A 25410-nucleotide genomic window follows, 5' to 3' on the forward strand; every position below is an offset into this window, starting at 1 on the left:
CTCTGTGCACAGCATTCAGCCCATCCATGTTGGGCCACCGCTTTTTCCGTTAAAGGCTGTAAAGGGTAATCTCACCTGACTCTGATATTTACATCAAGCGCCTATAAATTAAGGTGCACTAAAAAAACCCCCAGCTTTACTGAGATGAAATTCACATATAAAAGTTAGAATTTATAATCAGTTTTCCTCTGCATTTCCCCATTTCATACTGAAAACTCATCTAGAGTACTTAAGGACATACTTTTTTGTAGCTATGAACAGGTGATTTTTTTCCCCTAGACCAGGGAAGAGGAGACCTTTTAAGCAAATGAATTACCGCTTAGCTGCTGAGAAATTCTGAACTAGCACTTTCGCTGTTCATATCACCAAGTGATCTTTATGTCTGCCTTCCTCAAGTTGCCTCATCCATGTTCTTGGAACCTTTAGTTACAGTTGCCCCTCTTGGGGAGGGAGAGGTGAGAGGGGAGTAAGGTTAATATAGCTGAAAAATTAGACTGAAAATCTGGGGACTTGAGTCCTTTTCCTTTGGCCATTAGCTCGTTTTGTGACTTTGAACAAGTCATTTTGCCTTTGTTTCCTCATCTCTAAGATAAACGCTCTTCAAGATCCCATGAACACAGAAGACACTGTATGCATTTTTGATTCCTATTTTGTGCAGCATGTTATGGATTAAAGTCTTAAAATTAATTAAAAAATACACACCTACCAATTACAAGCTTCAGAATTTGTTGAAGAGTACTGTATTGATTTTCTTTACTAACAAAAGAATTTTTAATGACATACCAGTAGAATATTGAGAACGGTTTGGTTACAGTCACCCACAGTCAGCTGATATTTAGCTGACTGGGGAGAAGTCATATGTTGTGAATATAAGAATAGGCACCTTCAGATGTTCTCTGAGTGCCAGTAATTAGAGTAAGCCGTAATCTACTCTGCTAAAAATAACCAAACATACCTTTCTTCTTACTAGTCTATTATTAATTTTACTTCAGATTTAGACATACAAATATATAGTAAGAGAACAAAATGAGCTCATTACTGAATTTTTTAAAACCACTTGCTTCTGAAAATAGGGAGTATACCTCAGGTTCTCCTGGTAATCTTTTACTAAGTCAGGCTAACAATATTTATTTCTCTCTTCAAAGCAAGTAAAATATTTGAATGTTTTAATTTTTGCCAGTTGCAGGATTACTTTATTTAGCACAGTTCTGGGCCATAGTTTTTAATATACAACTCAGGCTCTGGAGTCAAATCACTGTTCTGGGAAGATTACTCAATTAAGCCTGAGTCTCCTGTAAATGCAAATAATAACGGTATCTCTCTGGAAGGGTTTTTTTGAGGATTGAAATGGTAAATTATGCCAAGGCCTTAGGTAACATTTAGTGCCTTACTCAGAGTGAGGACTCAGTAAGTGTTACCTGTGAGGACTCAGTAAATGTTACCTGTTATTATGCTTCTGTTTGTTTCTTCCTTAAGCCTTCTGGGAAGAGGTGCCTTCTTATAATCCTGATAACTGGATGCTCACCTACAGTGAAGAATTCATTTAATTTGATATTAAAGTAATATTTCCGAATGACTCGTATAATCTAGGACCTTTGACTAGTGTTTAAATGCTGTTTACTTATAAGTAAAAAGCAGTACTGTGGATAAGGAGCGAGGATGGTGTAAGCATTAGATTGCTTAACAGTAGTAGTACTGAAGAAATCTTGAAATTTAAAAAACAAATTAAATTCATCTGACGTTGCCTATTAGTAAATTCTTTCTAATGGTATTATTTAGCACTCTGTTCATAGCAGCTAGCTATGTCTGGTTTTTATCTACCATTTTTAATGTCAGCCCCTTTAATCTTTAGTTTTCTTAATTCAGAGAATCTTATGTGTCATTTGTATCAGTTTTCCCAAATTTAAGACTATTTGAGGAGCATGGGTTAGGGAGGATGGAAGGTTGGAATATCCCATTACCTTTTAAAGCAATAAACAAAACATAGGATAGTGCTGGGAAAGAGAGGAAGCGCTTTGTTAGTAAGGTTGGAGGTGGTGCCTGTTATGTCCTTCATGAATAAATGAACGTGTTTGAATGCCTTCTCTCTAAGACTGCAGGGGACCCACCTTTTTTTTTTTTTTTTTTTTGGCGGTACACGGGCCTCTCACTGCTGTGGCCTCTCCCATTGCGGAGCACAGGCTCCGGACGCGCAGGCTCAGCGGCCATGGCTCACGGGTCTAGCCGCTCTGCGGCGTGTGGGATCCTCCCGGACCGGGGCCCAAACTCGTGTCCCCTGCATCGGCAGGTGGACCCTCAACCACTGTGCCACCAGGGAAGCCCCGACCCACCACTTAAAATAACTTAGTGAGGGACTTCCCTGGTGGCGCAGTGGTTAAGAATCCGCCTGCCAATGCAGGAGACGCGGGTTCCAGCCCTGGTCCGAGAAGATCCCATATGCCGCAGAGCAACTAAGCCCGTGTGCCACAACTACAGAGCCTGCGCTCTAGAGCCCGCGTGCTGCAAATACTGAAGCCCGCGCGCCTAGAGCCCGTGCTCCACAACAAGAGAAGCCACTGCAATGAGAAGCCCACTCACCGCAACGAAGAGTAGCCCCCCCTCCCTGCTCACCCCAACTAGAGAAAGCCCACGCACAGCAACGAAGACCCAACGCAGCCAAAAAATAAATAAATTTATTTTTTAAAATAAATAAAATAAAATAACTTAGTGAATGTAGAAATCAGGTAGAATGGACGTGGCAAAAAGTGTATGTGTATGACAGGGAGTCAGTGTGGTAGAGTGGAAAAGGCCTGGAGTTAAGGTCTGAAGATCAGATTTCTTGTCACAGTACAACCACTTGGCAGGCCCTTGTACTCTTGGGCCTCTTTTTCCCTTCTGTAATCAAGGATGATGCTGCTTACTGTTGGAAAAATCAAATAAGAGGAAATGTTTTTAATAATATTGAAATTAATAGAGTGTTATGAAAATACTCATGCTGAAGTTATTCTCATACTGAAGAGCAGGAATTCCTTGAATTTCAAAACAGATTGTGTGTGTGTGTGTGTGTGTGTGTTTGTATGTTATTTTACATTAATGCTATGAGCAGTAATTGCCTATTGTGTTTTCTAAAAATCACTTAAATGCTCCTCTGTGAAAATTACAATGGCAACTGAGACTTGTTTAGAATGTCTTAGGTTTTCATTTTGTTTCTTTTCAAAAGCCTTAAATACATTTAAACCATTTGAAAATACTCTTTTAACCCTCCTCAAAGGACTTGGTTAGGTCATCCTTACGTATGCCTCAAGGTTGTGTTAATAAGTTTTGGCTTCCTTGGATCAAGTATAACCTAGTCCCATGTGCTAGAATCCTAGTTTGGAGGATATGAGTTTTCCAACCTTATTATACATTCTTCAAGGGTAAATAACCCGAGCTTTAATTTAACAGGGTAGAACTTGGAAATTTTGAGGATATGTCTCAGTTTCCCCTGTTCTCTTTCTCTAACTTCTATGATTACTTGGAACTGTTGTTTTTTTCTTGAGGTTTATTCCATAATCCTATAAACCTCCTTTAAAATAATTCTGTGCTGTTAGAAGTCAAGATAGTAGTTACCTTTGGGGGTGGGAGGCTGTGACCAGGAGAGGTTAGGAGAGGGGCTTCAGGGGTTCAGTAATAATTCTGTTTCTTGGTGCAGGTGCTGGTACACAAGTATGTTCACTTCGAAACTCATCAGGCTGTACATTTATGACTTGCGTTCTGCTCTGTGTGTATATTACACTTAAGTAAAATGTTCCAGAACGTTGACTTAATGTTGACAACATCTTCAATAAGTCCTTCAGTTGGAGAGTTTATTTTCTTCCCTGTTTACTTGTGGTTTGAAATAGTCACACAGTGCACTTTGTTTTAAGTAAACTTGAGAACAACCTGGGTCAGCTGTGTTTTAGAATATTCTAGGAAAGAGCCTGAATGGAAGAAGAGCAAAATAAGTAACTCTTTCTAGATGGTGTGATTTTTTTTTTTTTCTTTTCTGCTTGCCTGTACTTTTCAAAATTTCTTTTTGGTACATTTATTACTTTTATAGTCTAGGAGAAAAATAATCTACTATTGTAAAGAGGAAATAAACTGTATAAGCATGACATCTTTCACAATAGGATATGAAAATGTATTTTAGAAAACATGACTATAGGGTAAATTTTTTTCTACATCTGTTTTTTGTTACAGATATGCCAGTCTGTATTTTTGCTGTGCTATTGAGGATCAGGACAATGAACTAATTACCCTGGAAATAATTCATCGTTACGTGGAATTACTTGACAAGTATTTTGGCAGTGTGAGTAGTATTTTGTTTTAGGAAATTGAATGCCATAGTGCTTTTTTTTTTTTTAACCTTTTCTGTAACAAGTTTATTATTTGATTATCTTGGGGATTCTGACTATTTGACAGTAACTGTGGGAGAGGGAAGGAGTGACTATTTCTTGTCAGTGTGCCTAGTGAGTTAACTGCCAGAATTGCTTGACCCCACAGACCTACTCATTTAATTATGCTGGTGGGAATGAGGTTTAAAATAGTGAAATAGAAAGGGGTCCAACTGCAAAGATTAATATACTGGAAGTGCTTAGTATAGAATTTAGATTTGGTTAGCAGTTACAGTCATATTACCCAGAAATATGTATTTCAAATGATCAGTCTTTATGAGTAGAAAATTATTAAGTTGCCCATGTTAGGAGCTTGCAGAGTCTGGTCTTTCTTAGCTTGTAGGCATTAATTTAAGATTGATTCCCTCTGGTCAGATTTTACTGACTACCTGATAGTAGGTAAGTATCTTTTACTTTCTTCAGTTTTATTTATTTATTTATTTTTGCTTTTCAGGTGTGTGAACTTGATATCATCTTTAATTTTGAGAAGGCTTATTTTATTTTGGATGAGTTTCTTTTGGGAGGAGAAGTTCAGGAAACATCCAAGAAAAATGTCCTTAAAGCAATTGAGCAGGCTGATCTACTACAGGAGGTAAGCTACTCGGAGTTCTCTTGACTGGACACTAGCATGTTTTGCTCTTGCTAGGGAAGTCTCAGTCATCTTCCCTCATTCTTACAGTTTCAGAAATTACTCTGAAGCATGCTTGGCATGTAGTATCCATGTGCAGTTGATTGACTGGAATATGTGTCAGCCACATCGACTCAGTTATCTGTGGATGGATTGTTTACTTTGGAGATGATCTGGAGATGGCCCATTTTGGCACCCCAAAACACCAGAGTCCAAACATTTAGAGGACAGACTACTTTAAGATGGGAAAAGTAACAGTAATTTGAGAGCTCTCTGTCCATTGTTCTGAATTATTTAAGATAACCCCTTTTCTCACTAGTGCGTACAATGAGGAGTTGACTGTGAGATTATGGCATTTTCATTCCAAGTTGGTTCATATTTTCACCTCATGTCCATTAAGTGCAAATGTAGCCAAGCAAATGATAGTGTTATAATTATACTTTTTGTAGAATCCTCTAGTTTTGTGTTAGCAAAACTAACTAAAAAGTATTTCTACTTCTCTATGCTTTTCTTAAATAACAAACCATGTTCTGTTAAACAGCTACATTCTTGTCTTGCCTTGATGTCACAAGAACCATTGATAAAACCCCTTTCCCTTTCTAACTTCCACAGTTGTCTTGGGTTAATTGTATATTTGATACTTCTGTACCTTCAATTTCTGAAGTTAAAAATTTCGTAGATAAGGCTACCTTTTCCTAAAAACTTAATGATACGTTAATTCAGGTACCTAGTTGAATTATGCTTTAGTCATAATTGTGGTTTTATTCAAATAGAAAGTTTATAGCATGAGGAGAAGGAGCTAGTCAATATAAAAAATTAATTTTTTCATTATGGTAATTGTCTTTTTTTATTATTAAAGGAGGCTTTAAATCAGAGTAAATCTTTTTCTTCATTATAACTTCTTAACTGTTGGCCTCAGAGTCAGGAGAGTGGGGAGCTCTCGGTAATCCCTCTGCATCAGTCACTGACTAGGTCAGTTGTGGGGATTGTTTGAAGTTGGGATGACATCATCTGGAACATACATAAATTAAATATGAGACAATGCTTTGTACATTTAATTATCTTGAGTTACCAAAACAGGGGTTAAGGTGCCTGCAAAAATGAAGTATTTTGTTGACAGCCCTAATGGCATCTGCTGTTCAGTAGTGAAATGAGCACAGCCCTGTTTCCATGTGTGTATGGTTTGCCACAGTTGTTTATTAATTGATTGCATATATGTCATTTGAGGATTTTCTTTTTAAATGTCAGATGTGCCAACTACAAGCTCATATTCTACTGTTGTAAAATTGCTTTAAAGTTAGCACCTCCTTATTTTGCTGTTCACTAACCAGACTTTTCTAAAAATTAGGTCAAGACCAGGGTCAGAAATTGGGAATTTTTCTTTTTTTTTTTTTTGGCCGCGCTGTGGTGCATCATGTGGGATCTTAGTTCCCCGACCAGGGATCAAACCCATGTCCCCTGCATTGAAAGTGCAGAGTCTTAACCCCTGGATTGCCGGTGCAGTCTGGGAGTTTTTCATATTTGTTCCTTCCCTTGATCACTTTTATATTTCGTTATTATGGAACTATATTCGGTTCTATCAGATCCTGGTATTTCCTCCAAGTTCTTCATCATTTCCTGATTAATTACATTTGCCTTGAAACATTTCTAAAGTTGTTGAAGTTCAGCTTTTAATTTTAATATTTTTTTCTGGAGAGTAATGTTTAGGGCATTGACATCTCTTGTGTCTGGATTGTTTTTTAAACCCTACTGGGAAATCGCTATACACTTTACAATATGACAAATATGCTAAATTTACTTTATAGCATGTATTGAGTAATATACTAGAGGATCCAGAAGTTATTACAGGTACATGTTTGTTTGTAAATGTGTACGTGTGTGTATCTCCCCTATAAAAGTATTTTAATAAGAAGTAATGTCTCTTTTTTTGAAGTAGTATTTTTATATCTCAAATTGGGAGAAGTAGGAATGGAGAGAGAAGCATAGAATGTCCTTAGTTCCATGTAAAATTCTCCTTACCCCATCTCACCCTAGTTTAAAAAAAAAAACCTGACTACTGTTAATTACAGTTCCTTGTCTTTAGAAGAGAGCTTTGGCCCTATTTCTCATCTGTGACTACATTGTTTTGTACATAAACCAAATTGATACTATATTACGACATTTTCTATTCAATGGTCCAAGTGAACCATCTCTCTTAATTTAGCCATTCAGGTCTTGAGGAGGCAGAACGTGGCTGGTCCATTCTGAATTTAGAGTGAGGTTAAGGCCTTTATGAAACCAAGCTAAAGTCTGTATGGGGCAGTTAAGCTTCATTCAGGTTATTCTGTTCAGGTTAACTTGTTTATTCAGGTTATTCACCAACGTACTGTCATAAGAAATCCAGGATGATAAGATGTTTGTTTCCTACAATAGAGTCATTTATATGTTGATACATGATACAAGTTTACATCTCTGCGAGAGTATTTGAATATTATGTTCATAAAATAGGTGATAGAATAAGATGAGAAAAAGCATTCCACAAACTGCTAAAAAAGATTTGTCTGGGCACCATGATAGCAAAAAAGAACTATGATGATAGCTAATGCTTGTCGAGCACTTAGATGTGAGGCATCCTATGCTAATCATCAGGATTTCCTGAGAAGGGGTCACGAGAGCCTTTTATTTATTTATTTGTTTTTTGCGGTACGCGGGCCTCTCACTGTTGTGGCCTCTCCCGTTGCGGAGCACAGGCTCCGGACGCGCAGGCTCAGCGGCCATGGCTCACGGGCCCAGCCGCTCCGCAGCATGTGGGATCTTCCCGGACCAGGGCACGAACCCGTGTCCCCTGCATCGGCAGGTGGACTCTCAAACACTGCACCACCAGGGAAGCCCAGGAGAGCCTTTTTAACCAAAGAAGAAACAGAGGCTCTCGAGGCTCAGTGAAGTTCCAATGACTGGTCCTAGGTAGCAGTTGGCAAAACCAGGATTGTAAACCCAGATCTGCTAGACTCCAGGGCTGTATGAATTCTTAACCACTGTGCTCTGTCCGCCCCAACCCCCATTTGTGTATTTTCTTGGTATGTTTTAAACATTCTGTTTTAGACACCAACTTCTGTATGTCTCAGTAATATAGTAAAGAAATTCATAATTCTCCTGGAGGTTTCTCTATGTTGAACAAAGTAGGTTTCCTAAGACTGATGCTATCATTTACTTTTTAGACTGGAAATTTTCATTGTCCAAGTTACCAATAGTTGCAGTTTATTAATTGGATATATAGATATAAATAGTATTTTTTATATCATTTCTTGTTGGATTTATCAAAATGCCTAGATCTATAGTAGCTTTTTTGGTCTTATAATTTAGGGTATAATATTCACTTAGTCTATGTCATGAAATGATTTTGCTTCCAAAATTGTAAATATAGCTGTAAAGACACTTATCTAAATACAGTCTTAAATTTGTAGAAGTCCTAATTAATTGATTTTAATCTAGTTTTTCATATATTGTGATTTTTTTTTTCTTTTTCTATTTGGTGTCAGGTCTTTTACTTTAATTGATTTTTTCTAAACACCAAAGATGACTTTGAATTTATATTGAAAATATCTGTTGGCTTAAAGATATATGCAAATCACAAAATAATTTTGGTTTTAATCCTTTTTTAATCTGTCAAATACACATTTCTATCCTTAAGAATGTTTATTTTCTTTAGAAAAGTTTCTTTAAAATGTCCCTTTTACTCAATTTGTGTAAATGTCATATAGTTTGTTTAGGTAGTCCTTCATTTTATAGGCAAACAGGGTTAGAAAGTCAGTGCATAAAGTAGATTTTCTATTAGCATTTTATAGTCAGTAATGAGAACATAACATAAATATGTATCTGAATAATTACTAAAATATCAGATATTATGATTAAATAATAAAGATGTCTTATTTTACTTAGTTACTTGGTAAGGAAGGGTTACAATTTTGATATTTCTAGACTGACCTCTACGTTAATTCCTTTTGGTATTCTGTTGTATGAATACATAATTAGATTTGGGGGTAAAGCCCAGAAAAATTGGTCTGTTATCCAATTTTTAATGTTTGACCGTTGGAATTTAAAACATATTTTCTTAACATGCCACTCGTACTTAACTTGATTCTTAAATTATTAAAGTGCAACATGCTGAGATTACTAAATTGACATTTTTTTTTGCAATACTTGGAACATTTTCCCCAGCACCAATTAAATACCTATTTTAAGCTAGATGTTTTTGGAGGGAGGGCATGGGGGAGCAGTACAGTTGGGTTTATTTTATAAACATTACATATAATGATAAAGGAAATATAGAGTGCATTTTCTTTGTGAAGTCAGGCACTTACTGGTTTTTCTCTGCTCCTTAATTTTATAGAGCCAGAATGAAGAATGGGGAGGTTTGTCTGAGGATATCTTATGATAAAGAGCAGTCTAAGGCTTTAGTCCCTTTGACCCCCACCTTATTTATTGGTAACTACTAAATTTACCATTTTCGTGGCATGGATAAAATGGGGTGTTATGCCAAAACTGTTGCACGTGAGATGATTTCAAGTCCTTGCTTGATCTGTGAAGATCAAATAGTTAAATACTGGGTGTTGGGCTTTAACCCTCAGCGGTAGATGCATGATGGTGTTGATCAGCGCTTTGAGATGTGTCAACCTTTTTTTTTATACTAACAGCATCATTTTCAAATTTGTCGGGGTTTTCCTTTTAAGCTTTGTTTGCTGTTGGTATTGTTTCTCACTAAAGTAATCTTAGAAATGAAAAATAAGTGAGGTACCAAAAGCAAGCATTACACTCATGAATTTGCTTCTACTTCAAGGTGGTCCACTTTATGAATAGATTTATTGGATTTACAGTTGTTAATTTGCCTCATCTAGAAAGTGGTGCTCTATGGAGAATTAGTGCTGCTAAAATTGATTTGTTTCAGTGCTGGGCCTGCATGATACATCTTAGTACTATACAACATCTTTGTGGAAGTAGTAATTAATAAATCTCTTGGACTGCATAAAAATGGAAAGGTAAGAATCTTAGGAGAAAAAGTGATTTCTTTAAAAATGAATCTTTTATAACATAAAAGTATTTTAAGTAAGTAAGTACTTATTGAAGTATTTAATAACATGCCTTTTAATAAGTTTGGGTTTTTTTAAAATTAAAATCTTGCTAATTAAGAATATTTGGGCAAGGTAGTCAAACTCAAGAATATCTTACATTGTTTTAAAACATGCTTTAAAATATATACAGTAATATAACAGCAAAAAGCATTTTGATAAAAATCCTCTTAGGATTGGCTTTAATAAGACAGGCTCCTGTAATTCCTTTGTAATTACCACTGTTTGTATTAAAACCTTTAAGCCTAAACCTTCTTCTTTTCAACTGGGTAAAAGTTAACAAGGCTATATAATCTTTTACGCCAGCATATTTTAATTTTTTATGAGTAAACTTGATTGGGGTCTGCTAGAACAAATTCTGGATAAGTGAGGTTTAGTTACATTAATGCTTGAAATAGAAAATACAGAAGGGTAGATACAGAGAAAACAGAAGGCAGAACAAATCTTGCCTTTCACTTTGCATTTAGTAAGAAACAATTTGGCCAATGCCCTTGGTCACTGGTTTTTAGGTTGTAATCATTTTGCTGTATGTTTGTTTTTTTTGTTTTGTTTTTTTTTGTTTTTTTGCGGTACGCGGGCCTCTCACTGCCGTGGCCCCTCCCGTTGCGGGGCACAGGCTCCGGACGCGCAGGCTCAGCGGCCATGGCCCACGGGCCCAAGCCGCTCCGCGGCACGTGGGATCCTCCCGGACAGGGGCACGAACCCGTGTCCCCTGCATCGGCAGGCGGTCCCTCAACCACTGCGCCACCAGGGAAGCCCTGTATGTTTGTTTTTTGAGCTCTTTTTCTTTGTTTGCTTTTCAGAATTTTGAGGCTTTCCCCCTTGCTGTTTCATTTTAATTCATTTTGAGTCCACTGTTGCTACTCTGGTCTGTTTGTAATAATGAAAAGTTGGAATAACTTAAAATATTCAGTAACTGTAAATCTGATTTTCAAAAGTATTTGACAAGAAGCCACAGTAATAAGTGCAATTTTATATCACAACAGTTACATAAACCAAAAAAATTTTTGGTTAAATAATATATACTTACTCATATTTCTTATTTTATAGTCTCACATTTTCTATTCTATTCTTTTTTTCAATGCTGGTCCTGATCCACTAAGTTGATTGCATGAGCCCTAGGATTGGGACCTGCACAGGGACCTGCAAAGAGCATATTCCTAGCTGGTGGTGGTGGTTTTATGTGTTTATTTATTTATATTGAAGTAAGTTGACGTGATTTCTTTCTTTAAAAAGTACTTTCTGAAAAATTGCAGGTTTGAGTTCTTTTTTCCCCTATTGAGACATTCTTTTTTCTTTTATTGTTTCCTCTGCTGTCTTTTTTTTTTTTTTAATAAAAATTCCCATTATAGGAAAATTAACAAATACAGGCAAGCACACGAGAACATAATCTTACCCACCAACCAGAGACAATTTATTCTGGTTCTCAGCTAGGGTTGGGGGTGGGGCAATTGTGCCTCCTCAGGGGACATTGGGCAATGTCTGAACACATTTTTGATTGTCACTGCTATCCGTGAGGTGCTACTGGCATCTAGTAGGTAAAGATCAAGGACGCACTGTTAAAGAACCAGCAGTGCCTGTAACGGCCCTCTCAGAGTAAGAAATTATCCGGCCTCAAGTGTCAACAGTGCCAAGGTCCAGAAACCCTGGTTTAATTTAACATCATGTAATATATAAAAATTTCATTTATAGATTCCATTTACATTTATGGACTGCTACATCTTTTCAATATAATGCATAGTCCAGATTATAAATGACTGGCTGAAAATGAATCCAAAGTAGAGGGGGGGAAAAAAACCCTAAAAATTATGAAAGGAGAAATGTGCTCAAGTAAATGGCTATAAAAATCACCTCTGTGATCCACCAAAATTACTTTTACTTGATAACCAGAGATAACCCGTAGCAAAACTTATGGGATGTCACTATATAATTTAATTTCCTCAACAACAACCAAATCTGTCAACATCTATTAAGGTAATTGAGTTTTTGCCTGAAAACAGAATTGAGCATACCCTGCAGGCAGTTAGAACACTTGAATTTTCTGCTGATTTCCCTATCCACCTTAGGGATTTGATAATTCCTTAAGAGAGGAATAGTTTAAATGACTAGAATTTACATATATAGACTTATGTTGTACCTATAGACATTTTTGTTGTTTTTCTTTTATACCATATTAGCGTTAAAGAATTTACTTAGTAAAGATATTTAGAGTTTGAATATTTGAAATTCAGTGATTCCAAGAAATCTTTTCTATTTTGAAAACCCTGATTAAATTTAGGGCATTTCAAGTTATGCTCCAAATGGAAGAACGGGGCAAATACAATACAACTACCCTAAAATGTGCTTAAAACTATTTCTTTATAGTTTAAAGTTATATTAGCTAAGTTAATTATTCTGCTTCTTTATTAAAGAAGTACAATTAACTGCCAGAGAAAGTAATTTCTCTTTACTATTTTATCACTAACGGGTTTTAGAGCAGGGTTTTAGGAAATGTAGTTAAGTTTTCCTCATTATTATTTTTAAGACAAATGTAATAGAAGTAGACCAAGAGCACAACAGAGTAAGACATTAGGAGATATGAATAAGTAATCCACAGATGAAAGAAAAAATACATGGTCCTTTGACTAAGGGAATGTAAATTAAAATATCAATTAGCTTTTTTTTTTGGTTTCTTGGATTGGCAAAGAAGAATTGTTTGCTTCTTATGAACACATAAATTTGTATGCCATTTTGAAGGATTAGTTTAGTGATATCTATTAACAGTTAAATGTGTACACCTTTGCCCCATTAGTTATACTGGAAGGAATTTTATCCAACAGAAATATACAAATGCAGCAAGACACATGCTCAGTATAATATTGAGCCATTGGAACCTAACCAAATGTCCATCAATGGGAAATAGGTTAAGCAAATTACAGTACAACCATACATGAAACTGTTAACCTGGCTTTGAAAGAAATGAGATCAATTTCTATGTAATGATATGGAAAGATACCCATCAAGTAAGAAAAGATCTAGGAGCAGGACATTAACTTAACAGTATTACCTCTGAAGATATTTGAGGTCCCTCCCTCCTGTTTTCTAGAAGTGTATTTTAAGTATAATTTTTTTTTAATTTATCAATTTTTTTAAAAAGACAAAATGCTGCTCTGTGAATGGAAGACTACACTGTGTTGTTCCTTTAGGTGAAACTAGAGTAGAATTTGCTAAAAAGGAAGTTTTAGCAGGTAAAGTGAAGCACTTATGTTCTCTTGGCCATTTTAACACTAACCATCTGGAGCAACCATATTGCTCTTGCCACATTGCTAACTTTCTGTAAAAAAATCGCTCAATTTTCCTAATGCCTCACAAGTGCTTTTGTAATAAGGCACCGTGAGCCCTTTCATCTAAAAGGTACCTTATAAAGTGCTCTCATTTCTTCTCTTTTTATTCATTGCTAAAAAGAGATCTTAGTGCATTTGGATACTCTGCAGGCCTTTGGTCTTTAGCTCAAGGATTAGAGTTCCAGAGTTGAGAATAAGGATTTTGCCACAGTATTCAGTGAGGAGCAATAAAAAGGACCATTGTATTCTAGAACATGAAGGACAAAGGATACAGTTCAAGGGATAAGTGAAGCCCCTTCAAGAAAAACTGGGGTAGAGCAGTAACTTCAAATTACACTTCCTTATATATATTTTTTATTAAATGTACATTATTTCTCTTTGACTACGTGGTGTACAAGAAAGAAAAATCAGGACACTAGGTTTTCAGTTTTGGATCCAACACCACTAGTTTATTTAAGCACTTCTCATCTCAACAAGACTTAAGCCTTCAGATAATTATTTGCTTACCAGTTTTCATTATAGTTTATCAGATCATTTTACTTTTGAGTCATTGGCCTAGTATAGTGAATATCTGGGAATTTTTAAGGCAATGAGGTTTGTCTTAGGAACATAGGTGGTTTTGAGAACTGGTGTAACTTAATTCCTTTCTGCTGTGTTTGTTGTCCTACACTTCCCACTACATCTGGTCCTTTTTGTAGGGGGTTAAGAAAAAGATTATTCTTAGTATGGAGGAAAGTTGAACATGCATGTATACTGAGAAGAGGAACTAATGGAGAGAGCGATGAAAAATGGGAATGGAATAATGGGAAAAGTATATGCGGAGGGTGAATAGGAATGGAATCAAAAGCATTGGTCTTGAGTAAGATGAGTCTTCTCCCTCCTCTGTTTTGAGGAGATGAACGGGTTAAAGCTGTAAATTTTTTTTTTTTCCTCATGAGTTGGATGAGTTGAGAAACTACATCTAGAGGAGAGCTGCAGGGACTGAGGAGAAAAAAGAGGTAGATAACTTGAGGAAAATGTTTAGGGTTTGGAATAGATTTGCCCAGGCTTAAAAAAAGGCCCATTTCAGATGGAAAATAGTAAATATCTAATCTTTATTTTAAAAAATAGGTCTCCAAAGAATCTGTACTAAGGGCAACTTGTGGTTTATATTTGTGTAATATAACTTGATTAAATTTTTTTCTATTTTCATTCTGGTCTTTATTCCCACACAATCTAAATCACTGACATTTCAGTGTATTAAACTCAGTTTGCTAGGTAGTAGAAGACAGTAGGTCTAATTCTGCACAGGACTATAAAGTCTGTGTATTGTAACAGACTTCATTCTCACCCTCCCCAATTCTTAACTAATATAATTATTCCATGACTCATAAAATATACTGGTGGTAAGAAGGCCCAGAATACTGGAGTTATATTTAATCCACTATAATGTTTTCCTCATATATAAGAGAAAAAATAACTTGGTTAATTATGGGCGTATCTCTCATTTAGCTAAAAATCAACCTTAAATGTTAAATGGTCATTAAGGCATTTATTTATAACACAACTTTCTCAGCCCCTAGCAGTTTAAACTGGACAAGTACTTAAAACGTGTTATAGCAACTTAAAAGTGGTAAAAGAATACATTTATTTTTTTTTAATTAAAATTTTTTTTTTTATTATTTTTGGCTGTGTTGGGTCTTCTTTGCTGTGCGCGGGCTTTCTCTAGATGCAGCGAGCGGGGGCCCTCTTTGTTGCGGTGCGCGGGCTTCTCATTGCAGTGGCTTCTCCTTGCGGAGCCCGGCCCTAGGCACGTGGGCTTCAGTAGTTGTGGCTCGCGGGCTCTAGAGCTTAGGCTCAGTAGTTGTGACGCACAGGCTTAGTTGCTCTGCGGCATGTGGGATCTTCCCGAACCAGGGCTTGAACCTGTGTCCCCTGCATTGGCAGGCGGATTCTTAACCACTGCGCTACCAGGGAAGCCCAATACACTTATTTTTGTGGGTTTTAGAGTTTGTTTTCTTCTTGAAGAATGTTTTTCCGGTGAGGAGGTTTTTGCCCTTTGAAGAGTATTCTTCTCAATTGATTGGATGGTAATTTCTAAGGTACAGTAATATGGATCATTGTTATAAAGAATAGTTTGGCTTTATCAACTCTTTTCTTTCCTAAAGGGTAGTAAAGGTCTGTCAGAAATGCCTGGGGGGCTTCCCTGGTGGCGCAGTGGTTGAGTCTGCCAGCCTTTGCAGGGAACACGGGTTCGTGCCCCAGTCCGGGAAGACCCCACATGCCGCGGAGCGGCTGGGCCCGTGAGCCATGGCCGCTGAGCCTGCGCGTCTGGAGCCGGGAGAGGCCACAACAGTGAGAGGCCCGCGTACCAAAAAAGAAAAGAAAAAGAAAAAAAAAAAGAAAGAAATGCCTGGGGCAGTCAGGGCTGGGGCAGTCAGGGTTGAGAATCGCTCCTATAGAATTGTTCTCTTTCATAGTTAAGTCTCCTCTGGGGAGGAACCATTGTGTACTCAGCCCTATTTGAGAAACTACCTTTTTCTTTTCTTTTAATTGTTGGTTTTTACATGGTGTGATATAAAATTAAGAGAGAAAACCAAAAGTTGAAAAGCTGTAATATAAAGGCTCAAAGTACTGGTATTATTTAGGTGAAAGGTTATTTGATAGACTTAACTTTTTCTTGTTCTCTGTCCAGAAAACAGAACATGTATCACAGCAAGAGTTTCGTTGGGTGTAAGAAAGCATAGTAGAATATGTGCTGGAGTACTTGCATGCATCAAAATGTAGTAGGATATATAAATTCCGTTTGTAATTATAATTTTGTCAAGTTCGTTGTTTACAGTTTAGCATTACTTGAAAAGTTTAATTACATTAAATCCCAAGGGATAGTCCCAATTATTTCATTTAACTGATATTTTCATAGGGAATTTTGTTCTGATAATGATCTATCATTGGGGCTTATAATTTATTTTTTTACACAGAGAATATTGAAGTAGGTTCAGAGTTCATTGACCAAAATACTATTATTAATACCATTGATACCGAAATCGAATTCCCTCATGAAAATGAAGCATTTAGGGGTTCAATTTATTATTAATATTATTTTAGCTTGCTGCTTCATTCCACAATATTCTGAGTGGGAGAAAAAAAGCAATTATATCTTTAAACTGTTTAGGAATTATCTGAGGATTAAAATTTAACTGGCTTTTTTCCTCAAACACTTTTGTATTTAATGGTTATTATTTAAGTATAAGGTATCTGTTACATATTTTATTGAAACAGTTTGTATGAGTTTGTAGCCTAACATTTCAAAGTGCCAAGTTGAATAAATATTAAATTGAGGATATCTTAAAAGCACTCAAATAAGCAGTTTTAAATTTTTTGAGTCACAAGCCTTTTGGGAGGGGTATAATCGCTTTGAGAGTCTGATGGGCCATGGGCCCTCTTCTCAGGAAAATCTGTACCTAATTTTGTCTCTAGTTTCAGGGAGTTTTTGGAGTCCCTAGACATTCACCTCTTCTGTGCACTCTAGGGTCAGTTTAAAACCTCACCTCTGGTTACCTTGCTGATGTGAGAAACATCCTTTTAGGTACATTTATAGAGAGAAGGCATAGACATTTAACGGATCTATTTGGAGAGTCCTTTAAAATCTATCTCGAGGAGTATTTTAAAAGTAATATCCTTAGTCGCAAGGGCATAGTCTTTGGAATTTTTTTTTAAGCTAAGCGAACCATTGAAAACCTCTATTGCTACCAAATGGGTGACTACTTTTCTCCTTTTTTCTTGGGAAAGATTTTCCTTTAGGATCTGTAAAAGTTCCTGGTCATTCTAGGATGTAATGATTTTCATTAAGGGATTAAATTCCTTTGCTTCAGTGTGGTAAAATCCTGATGAACTTGAACACTGGCAGGAGGGAGTATTCTAACTGGATTTTGAGTTAACTCAGTATTTACCAGATGACTTATACTGAAAAATCTTTTCAGAGTATTTTTAGTAAATACAGTGCTTTCGGATTTTGTAGGACATATAGGTCATCATACAGATTATCATTATGTACAGTAAAGTTATAAAAGATGAATCTGAACTCCTGGGCATTGTTTAGAAGTTAAATATTCAGCCATGAACCAAAATTCTAAAAACAAACAAATTCTAAGTTTCAATTAAGATTTCTTTACTGTGCACTAAACATTCTAGAAATCTGATTGTGTCTATGTCAGTTTGTATACTGTGTGTAAGAATATATGCATTTCTTTTGTAGCCACGTCATGAATATTTTAATGTCCCTGTGTACTAAATGACTACTCATCATCGTGTATGCAGAATTTCACAGAGGAAATAGAGAGCTGATATGCTCATGAAAGAAAATACCCTCAGCTTGGTGACTGATTATCTTGTATAATAATAATAGAACATTTCAGAACCATTACCTTTATAATTGTAATAATTTTCCTGTTTTCATCCTCTTTTCTGTTTTATTTTCATTCTATATGTGATCTTGATATAGCTTTTCCTGCTTGCAGCTGGTTTAATTTCTTCTTGAAAAAATATGACCTATGACCATTTTGAGTAATGTTTCATCTTAAACACATATGTGTCATCATTTATGAACCATCTGTGATTAATCGTGTAAGAGGAATACCTAGCAATTGTTAAACTGTTTACCAAAGAAAATATAGCTGAAACACTAGGGCAGAACAAACAATGCCATAATATAGTGTGGTTTCGTCTTCAAATGTTGGCGGGGGGCGGGGGGAGCTATATTTAGGGTGATTATATTATAGTCTATATGAGCAAACGTTTTCTAATGTATCACATAAAAACGTATGTGGAAATAATACAAGAAAGTAAAATCTACTCTTATATAATATTTAAGGTAAAACATTCACAGTTTCTAAAAAATTTATAATGCCACATTTATTGAACCACATTTGTGCTATACAGTATCAAACAGTCTCTTTAAGAACTATCAGAAAAAGAAGATGTGGCACATATATACAATGGAATATTACTCAGCCATAAAAAGAAACGAAATTGAGCTATTTGTAATGAGGTGGATAGACCTAGAGTCTGTCATACAGAGTGAAGTAAGTCAGAAAGAGAAAGACAAATACCGTATGCTAACACATATATATGGAATTTAAGAAAAAAAAAGTCATGAAGAACCTAGGGGTAAAACAGGAATAAAGACACAGACCTACTTGAGAATGGACTTGAGGATATGGGGAGGGGGAAGGGTAAGCTGTGACAAAGCGAGAGAGAGGCATGGACATATATACACTACCAAACGTAAGGTAGATAGCTAGTGGGAAGCAGCCGCATAGCACAGGGAGATCAGCTCGGTGACCGCCTTGAGGGGTGGGATAGGGAGGGTGGGAGGGAGGGAGACGCAAGAGGGAAGGGATATGGGAACAGATGTATATATATAACTGATTCACTTTGTTATAAAGCAGAAACTAATAAAAAAAAAGAACTATCAGAAAAAAAAAGAAAAAAAAACTATCGGAAAGCTATGTCAGAAAAGTCTCTTCTGCAATATCTGTTGTTCAATAGTAAGTAATCCTTTCAAAGTATTAATATGGGCTATATTTTATATAGTTAGGATTCTAATATTACTTAAATACTAATATTTTACATAATTGTCTGCATTTAGATACTTAATGATTTGTTAAATATGGTTTTATATTTCTGAATATGAAAACCTTTAATATTGATCATTTTTGTGTATACTTTTTTTTTTTTTTTTTTTTTTTTTTTTTGCCGTACGCGGGCCTCTCACTGTTGTGGCCTCTCCCGTTGTGGAGCAATAGGCTCCGGATGTGCAGGCTCAGCGGCCATGGCTCATGGGCCCAGCTGCTCCGCGGCATGTGGGATCTTCCCGGACCGGGGCATGAACCCGCGTCCCCTGCATCGGCAGGCGGACTCTCAACCACTGCACCACCAGAGAAGCCCTTTGTGTATACTTTTAATAAAATATGCAACATATATTATTATAAAGGGGAAATTACCAAATAATTCATTGTTTATGTCTAGAGAGTTTAAAGCCCGAGTTAAGTAATCTATCATTAAACAGTACATTCAAAAGATGCTCAAACTGATTTACCATTGAAAGAAGACCTGTGAAAATGTGTATAAGGCAGGTATGCAGATTAGTTGTTTCCATTCTTACCATTCTCACTGTACTACATGACATTTGAAGCACCTGGGTGGGCGGTCAAATGAGAAATTTAGCATTAAACATTGATAGCATTGGGAAACATGGGTCTTTCGTTTCCATTTTTTTCCTTTGTCCCTCCCCCAGCCCTGCAACATGTAATTCATGTGGTTTTAATGCTGCATAAAAATGCATTGTCTCATGCCTGTTTGCTTTGGATGCTGTGTGCCCAGCTGTAACAAGATGTTGCTTCTTTTGTTATTTGTATACAGCTGCTTGCTTTAAACTAGTAGATTCTGAAATACCTTTCCTTGCATGTCTAAAATAAAAGTATTGCATGTACTTTGTCTCATGTGAATGACTTTTTTCTTCTCCATCCTTTTGATAAATAATATATTTCATATTTTAATTTTTCCAGGTAATTTTTTCAAATTGTTTTTTAAAAATAACAAAATTTACTAGTTTAACCATTTTTAAGTGTACAGTTCAGTAGTGTTCAGTATGTTCACATTGTTGTGCAACAGATCTCCGGAAGTTTTTTATCTTGCAAAACTGAAACTCTGTACCCATTATAGACAACTATTCCCCACTTCCCCTCCCCTCAGCCCTTGGTAACCAACCACCTTTCTACTTTCTGTTTCTATGGATATTACTAATTCAGATAATAGTTTTTCTAGGTAATTTTGAGCTACAATTTCAGTGTGAACATGTGAAAATTTATTTTATATTATAAATACAACTGATTAAAAAACTCTAACGTACTCTTTGTATAAGTCTCGAAGAAAATGTGTAAATGATTCTTTGAAATTAGGCCTTTCAGAAAGGACAGATACTTTAAATAATGCATATTTGAGAAGCAACGTGGTTCTCTTCAAGAAATGCTATATAAGATTGCAAGCAGTGAACACACCGGGGAAGTCTGACCAGCTCCAGGGAATAGGATAGGGGGACATTTTTACATGGATAAGCTAAGAATGTTAACTATAGAATTCAGTGTAGGCACCCTTTAATAAATACATTAAAGGTTATATGATGTTTTGAAAATTATTTAACATTTAATGGAAATGATTCTTTTTAAATTGTCCCCTTTATTTAATACGTATGTGATTCAGATGTCAGTCTTGCAGTGTATTTAATGTTTAAGGCTAAACATTATAAATGAAAGAGATTGGCTTACATCGTTCTTGGGAGTGTTGCATCACTTCCATTAAACTTTCTTTTAAAGCTATATCATGAAAACTCAGACATACAAATAGAATAGTATAAGGAACTGTCATGTACACGTCACTCAGCTCCAACAACCATCAACTCAATGCTAGTTTCATAAATCACCACCCCACCCTGCCTTTTTTGCCTATTTTACAGCAAGCCCTAGACATCCTACCATTTCATCTTTAAAACTTCAGTATGTATCCCTAAGAGATGAGTACCACACCCCCCAAAATTAATAGTAATTCCTAATATCTTATTCCTGGTTGGTCTTTTTTTCCTAATTGTCTGAAAAATGCATTTTTATAATCGGTTTGTTAGAGCCAGATTCCAAACAAGGCTCACATTTTACCTGGTCTCTTTAAGTCTCTCTTAATCTTTAACAACTCCTCTGCTTTTACCCTCCTTTGCCTTTTTTTTGTAAACTGAGTTCCCTATGCTGTAGAATTTCCTCCATTCTGTATCTGGCAGATTATAATGGTGATGTTTAACTTGTTTTCTTATCCTCCATGTATATTTAGGTCTGTAGCCTCGTTAGGTTGAGGTTCAGTTTGGAGGGGGGGAGGGGGGCAAGAATACTTCATAAAAAATAGCCTTTTTTCACCAAAGCTGACTTTTACCCATTTTTCATTAATACACAAACATACTAAAAGGTCATCATATGAACTTTATATATAGAGCTGGTTTATAGTAAGGCTAAATACTTTCATTTAGATTTCAGTTGAGTAATGTATCAGCTAACATTTTTTGAGCACTTTCTGTGAATCAGGCACTAAGCCTTATCTCCCTTAATCTCTACATATGAAGGTAAGTACTGTGATCCTTGTTTTTATAGTATAAGGAATAAGGAAACAGACCAAAGAGTTTAAATAATTAAGATTATTTCATGTAGTTAGTGCTTTACATACAATTAAATCTAATGTATGGATTTATGGTTTAATTAATTTTTCTTTTCCTTGTTTTGTGCTGTACCACAATTAGGATGCAAAAGTAAGTTATTTGGGTACAAAAATTGTTTTCCTCTGTTAAAATCTAGTATGCCTTTTAATTACAAACTTGTTGCTAGTAATACCTGAAATTTGACCTACTTGATCCTTTTTTATTTTGTGCCGTGCAAAATTAGACACTTTGGGAAAACTTTTAATTTTTTTCTAGTATGCCTGCTTTGTTTAGTCTTCTTTTGACATTTAAAAATGAGTATTGGTTGTTACATAGAACAAAAGGCACTTTTGTCCCAGATCCCAGAGCATTCTTTCTGTATGTTGCTTCCACTGAAACCATTGGTTGCTCTGGGGAGGTCTGGGAAGGTGAGTTTCTGCAGCCTTGCTGCTGGGGACATTTAAGTCCAAAACTGAGTAAAAACTCAGAGAAGAATAAATACATATGACTTGAAAAAAAAGCAGGGAAAACAAAATATGTGAAGAATGGGGAGAACTCAGGGGGGTTTCCCTGGTCTTTATTTAGGGGAGGTTTTGAATTTTAACACTAAGGTAACTTACCTTTCCTGTAGAAATGTCGGGTAGCTGTGGGTTTGCACTGAGTTTGCAGTGGGCTTGACTGCTTTTTGTGTTACAGCAGTGGAGCCCAGCACAATTGATAGATAATCAGTAGGTATTTAATGCATGCTGAAAATATCCTGTGGTCTCTGATGTTTGGGGCAAAAATCGCTAATAAGCACTGGCTCTCCATAGAAGTGCCCATACTGCTGAACTGCTTGCGTTCAGCGTTCTCTGAAACTTGCACGCCCTTCCGTGTCAGTTTCACATTCTCAAGCCTCCCCGATCTGCTTACCAGCGTCTCACATTTTCCCTCCACAGGAAGCTGAAACCCCACGTAGCGTTCTTGAAGAAATTGGACTGACATAACTCTCCTCCCCTGTTGATGACTTCTTGTGGCATTTCACACACTGTAGATGGTCACTGCCTTCATGTCCATGTTAGCTAATGGTGTAAGATGACGTCTTGTCAGTATTACTGTTCTGCTAAGCTGCTTCATTCAGGCCTACACAATCTTTTTTTAAAGGGAATTTTGGTTAATCAAGTGATAATAAGGGACTTAAATACGAATTAGAACGAATGCAGGAAAAGAAAGATACTTTTTCTGGCTATTTTAAAGTTTATAGGTCTGTTTCTCTTGAATAGATTATTATCATTACCTTGATTATGTGTATCTATGAATATGACACAAGCAGGCAATATACATTTATTAATTACTGTCTTTGGCAAAAAAGTTAAATTATGTGAAACCTGGTTTTATGAAACCAAAGACTAGTGCATTTTAGTATATGTGCGAATAAAGGGAATTGACATGTCACATATCAAATGAATAAAAATTTCACTCTATGTTGAAACTTTAGAAAAAAAACAAATGTATACCAAAGACCCTTATTAGAAACTAAACACCTTAAAACAAAGGGAATACACAAAAGACTAAGGGAATGATGCTGTTTTACACTAAAAATTATTTCTTAGGCATTCCAGACCTGGGACGAGGAACAGAGATCAGCTGTTTCATAATAGTAAGCACGTTATTTTTAAGGCCAAGGAACACTTGACTCCTGAGATAAGTTTCTTGTTGTCATAGTCATTTAGTCACTTAGTTGTATTCTTTTTGATGCCCCCAAAATAAAATGGAAATGTTGACTTACCAGGGATTCTTAATAACAGTACGTTACGGAAAATGTTTTACTCCCTTCACAAAGTGTTGCATAAGTCATTGTTTAAAGCACGAATATTCCTTCCAGGGTGCTTGTTACGGCCAAATTTATTTTACTCCCCTATTGCTTCCCTCCACTTAGAAGTGCAGCAAACTTTAGGGCAGCTTCCTTCCCTTCTGTGGCACTGCCTAGTTATTGGAAGTCATAAATATAAAAACAGATACCACCTCTCATATGAAAGTGTGAGTTGAATGAGGTAAAATGGCACTAGCGGGCTCTATATTTTTTAAGGATATACAGTTGTTTCAATGTCACTTTTATACATCTATGTATGTACACATGTCTTCACAGTTTACACTTTCATTTGTATCTGCTGGGCTGGATTAAGCTTTGTTGTGATTGTGACCAATATTCAGGCCACATGAGCACATCTTATCACATCGCCAATTAGTTGTAATAAATGTCCAATGTACACCACTGTTGTGTGTTTTTATCTGTCTCTTTCCAAAAGTTTGTCAAATTATGAAGAACTGCTGAAGGAAGAATTTAAAGAAAAAATTTTTTGAGTAAAATGTTGAAAATTCACCCACATTTGAATGTGGTGGTGGTTAAAAGCACACACAAGATAAATGGCGGGAGATTTAAGGAGTCTTCATGTACTTCAAGCTCATTAAAAAATAATGTGGAGTCCATGCTACTGAGAGCTTATCTACACATTTATTTTCAATCAATAAATACTGCTTTTAAAACCTTGATGCAGCTGACTCTTTCTGAATGAGCAACTCAGATCACTCCAGGTAATCAGAGGTATTCCAAATCAACTGGAGTCCCCCCACCACTAACTGGAGGTGCTAGCACACTTGCTGAAATGGACAGGTATGTGCCAACTACTGCCTAGTATGAGGAGCAAGTCAAAATTTTGGTTATCATGATTGATAGCTAAGGGACTGCCTATTAAGTACAGATAGGAAATGTTACATACAAAAGTGGATTTTTTTTTAAGTATACTCTGATTTCTGGAAAAAATAGGAAAACAATGAAATGAGGATATTTAAGATCAAGGAAACAACTACCATCAAATGAATTTGCTAGTCTGCTAAAAGTAGATATGTGTGCAATTAAAAGAAAAGGATACGTGTAGATTTAAAGAGCCTCCAACATGCAGCTATCCACTGAAAACAGGCATATGGCCTTCTGCTGGCAATGTAGAGTTGGAATTTTTGAATCGTAAATAGTAATCAAATTGTAAGTTTAAAAAATGCATTAATAAGTCTAAGTTCAAGATGGACATTTATCAGGATAATGACCCAGTCAGTGGTTTAAAAACTACTTCCTTCCATCCTTCTCATACTACCCATCAACACTTGAGGGAAAAGTCACCAACATCTCTGCCTTGAGGGCAAGCTGGTGTTCATCTCTTTTTTTCCTCCATGAGCTATTAAGATGAATATTCAGCTTTGAGTGCCCACTTTTAATTGTGTATGTCTTGGCTGTATTTAGAAAAGGATTGAAAAATTTTGAATTTAGTGAGAATTATTCAGCATTTGTGAATCCAGTAGACACAGAAAATTTTCAGTCATTTTTAGGGTACAGGCATTTAAATTCTGGAACAAATCAAATTTTCTTTTTCTTTTTTTTGGCCGCACCACATGGCCTGTGGGATCTTAGTTCCCCGACCAGGGATTGAACCCTGGGTCCACGGCAGTGAAAGCACTGAGTCCTAACCACTGGACCACCAGAGAATTCCCACAAATCAATTTTTAAAGTAAAATGTGTTCTGGACCACATAATTCCTTTCCTTTAGACTACAGATTAAAGAACTTTCATTTTCCACAGATACCACTCAGAAATCCCAATCTTGAAGAAATTTCTTTTCCTATTTCTGTTAAACTCAGTATTTTGTGCATCCTTAAGTCATTTCCAAATCTCAAGTTGCCAAATGCCACATACTCGGAAACTCGAGATCTC

General features: G+C 36.2%; 1 protein-coding gene across 4 annotated transcripts in view; it reads left to right on the forward strand.

Annotated features, from left to right (window-relative positions):
- AP1S2 (adaptor related protein complex 1 subunit sigma 2) overlaps positions 1–24195 on the forward strand; it is a 28986-nt gene extending 4791 nt beyond the window's left edge. Inside the window, exons 3-5 of one of the 4 annotated variants that reach the window (XM_081221642.1) lie at positions 4198–4306; positions 4846–4983; positions 19234–19582. In XM_081221642.1, the coding sequence (XP_081077768.1) occupies positions 4198–4306; positions 4846–4983; positions 19234–19317 (331 nt within the window). In that variant the 3' untranslated portion in view covers positions 19318–19582. Of the gene's footprint in view, positions 1–4197; positions 4307–4845; positions 4984–17684; positions 17753–19233; positions 19583–22603 lie in introns of those variants that run through there. The other 3 variants (XM_081221641.1, XM_081221643.1, XM_081221644.1) reach the window with 3 other exon arrangements.
- Positions 24196–25410: the final 1215 nt, after the last annotated feature.

This window comes from Mesoplodon bidens, assembly GCF_964165515.1.
Source record: "Mesoplodon bidens genome assembly, chromosome: X".
Lineage (NCBI taxonomy): Eukaryota > Metazoa > Chordata > Mammalia > Artiodactyla > Ziphiidae > Mesoplodon > Mesoplodon bidens.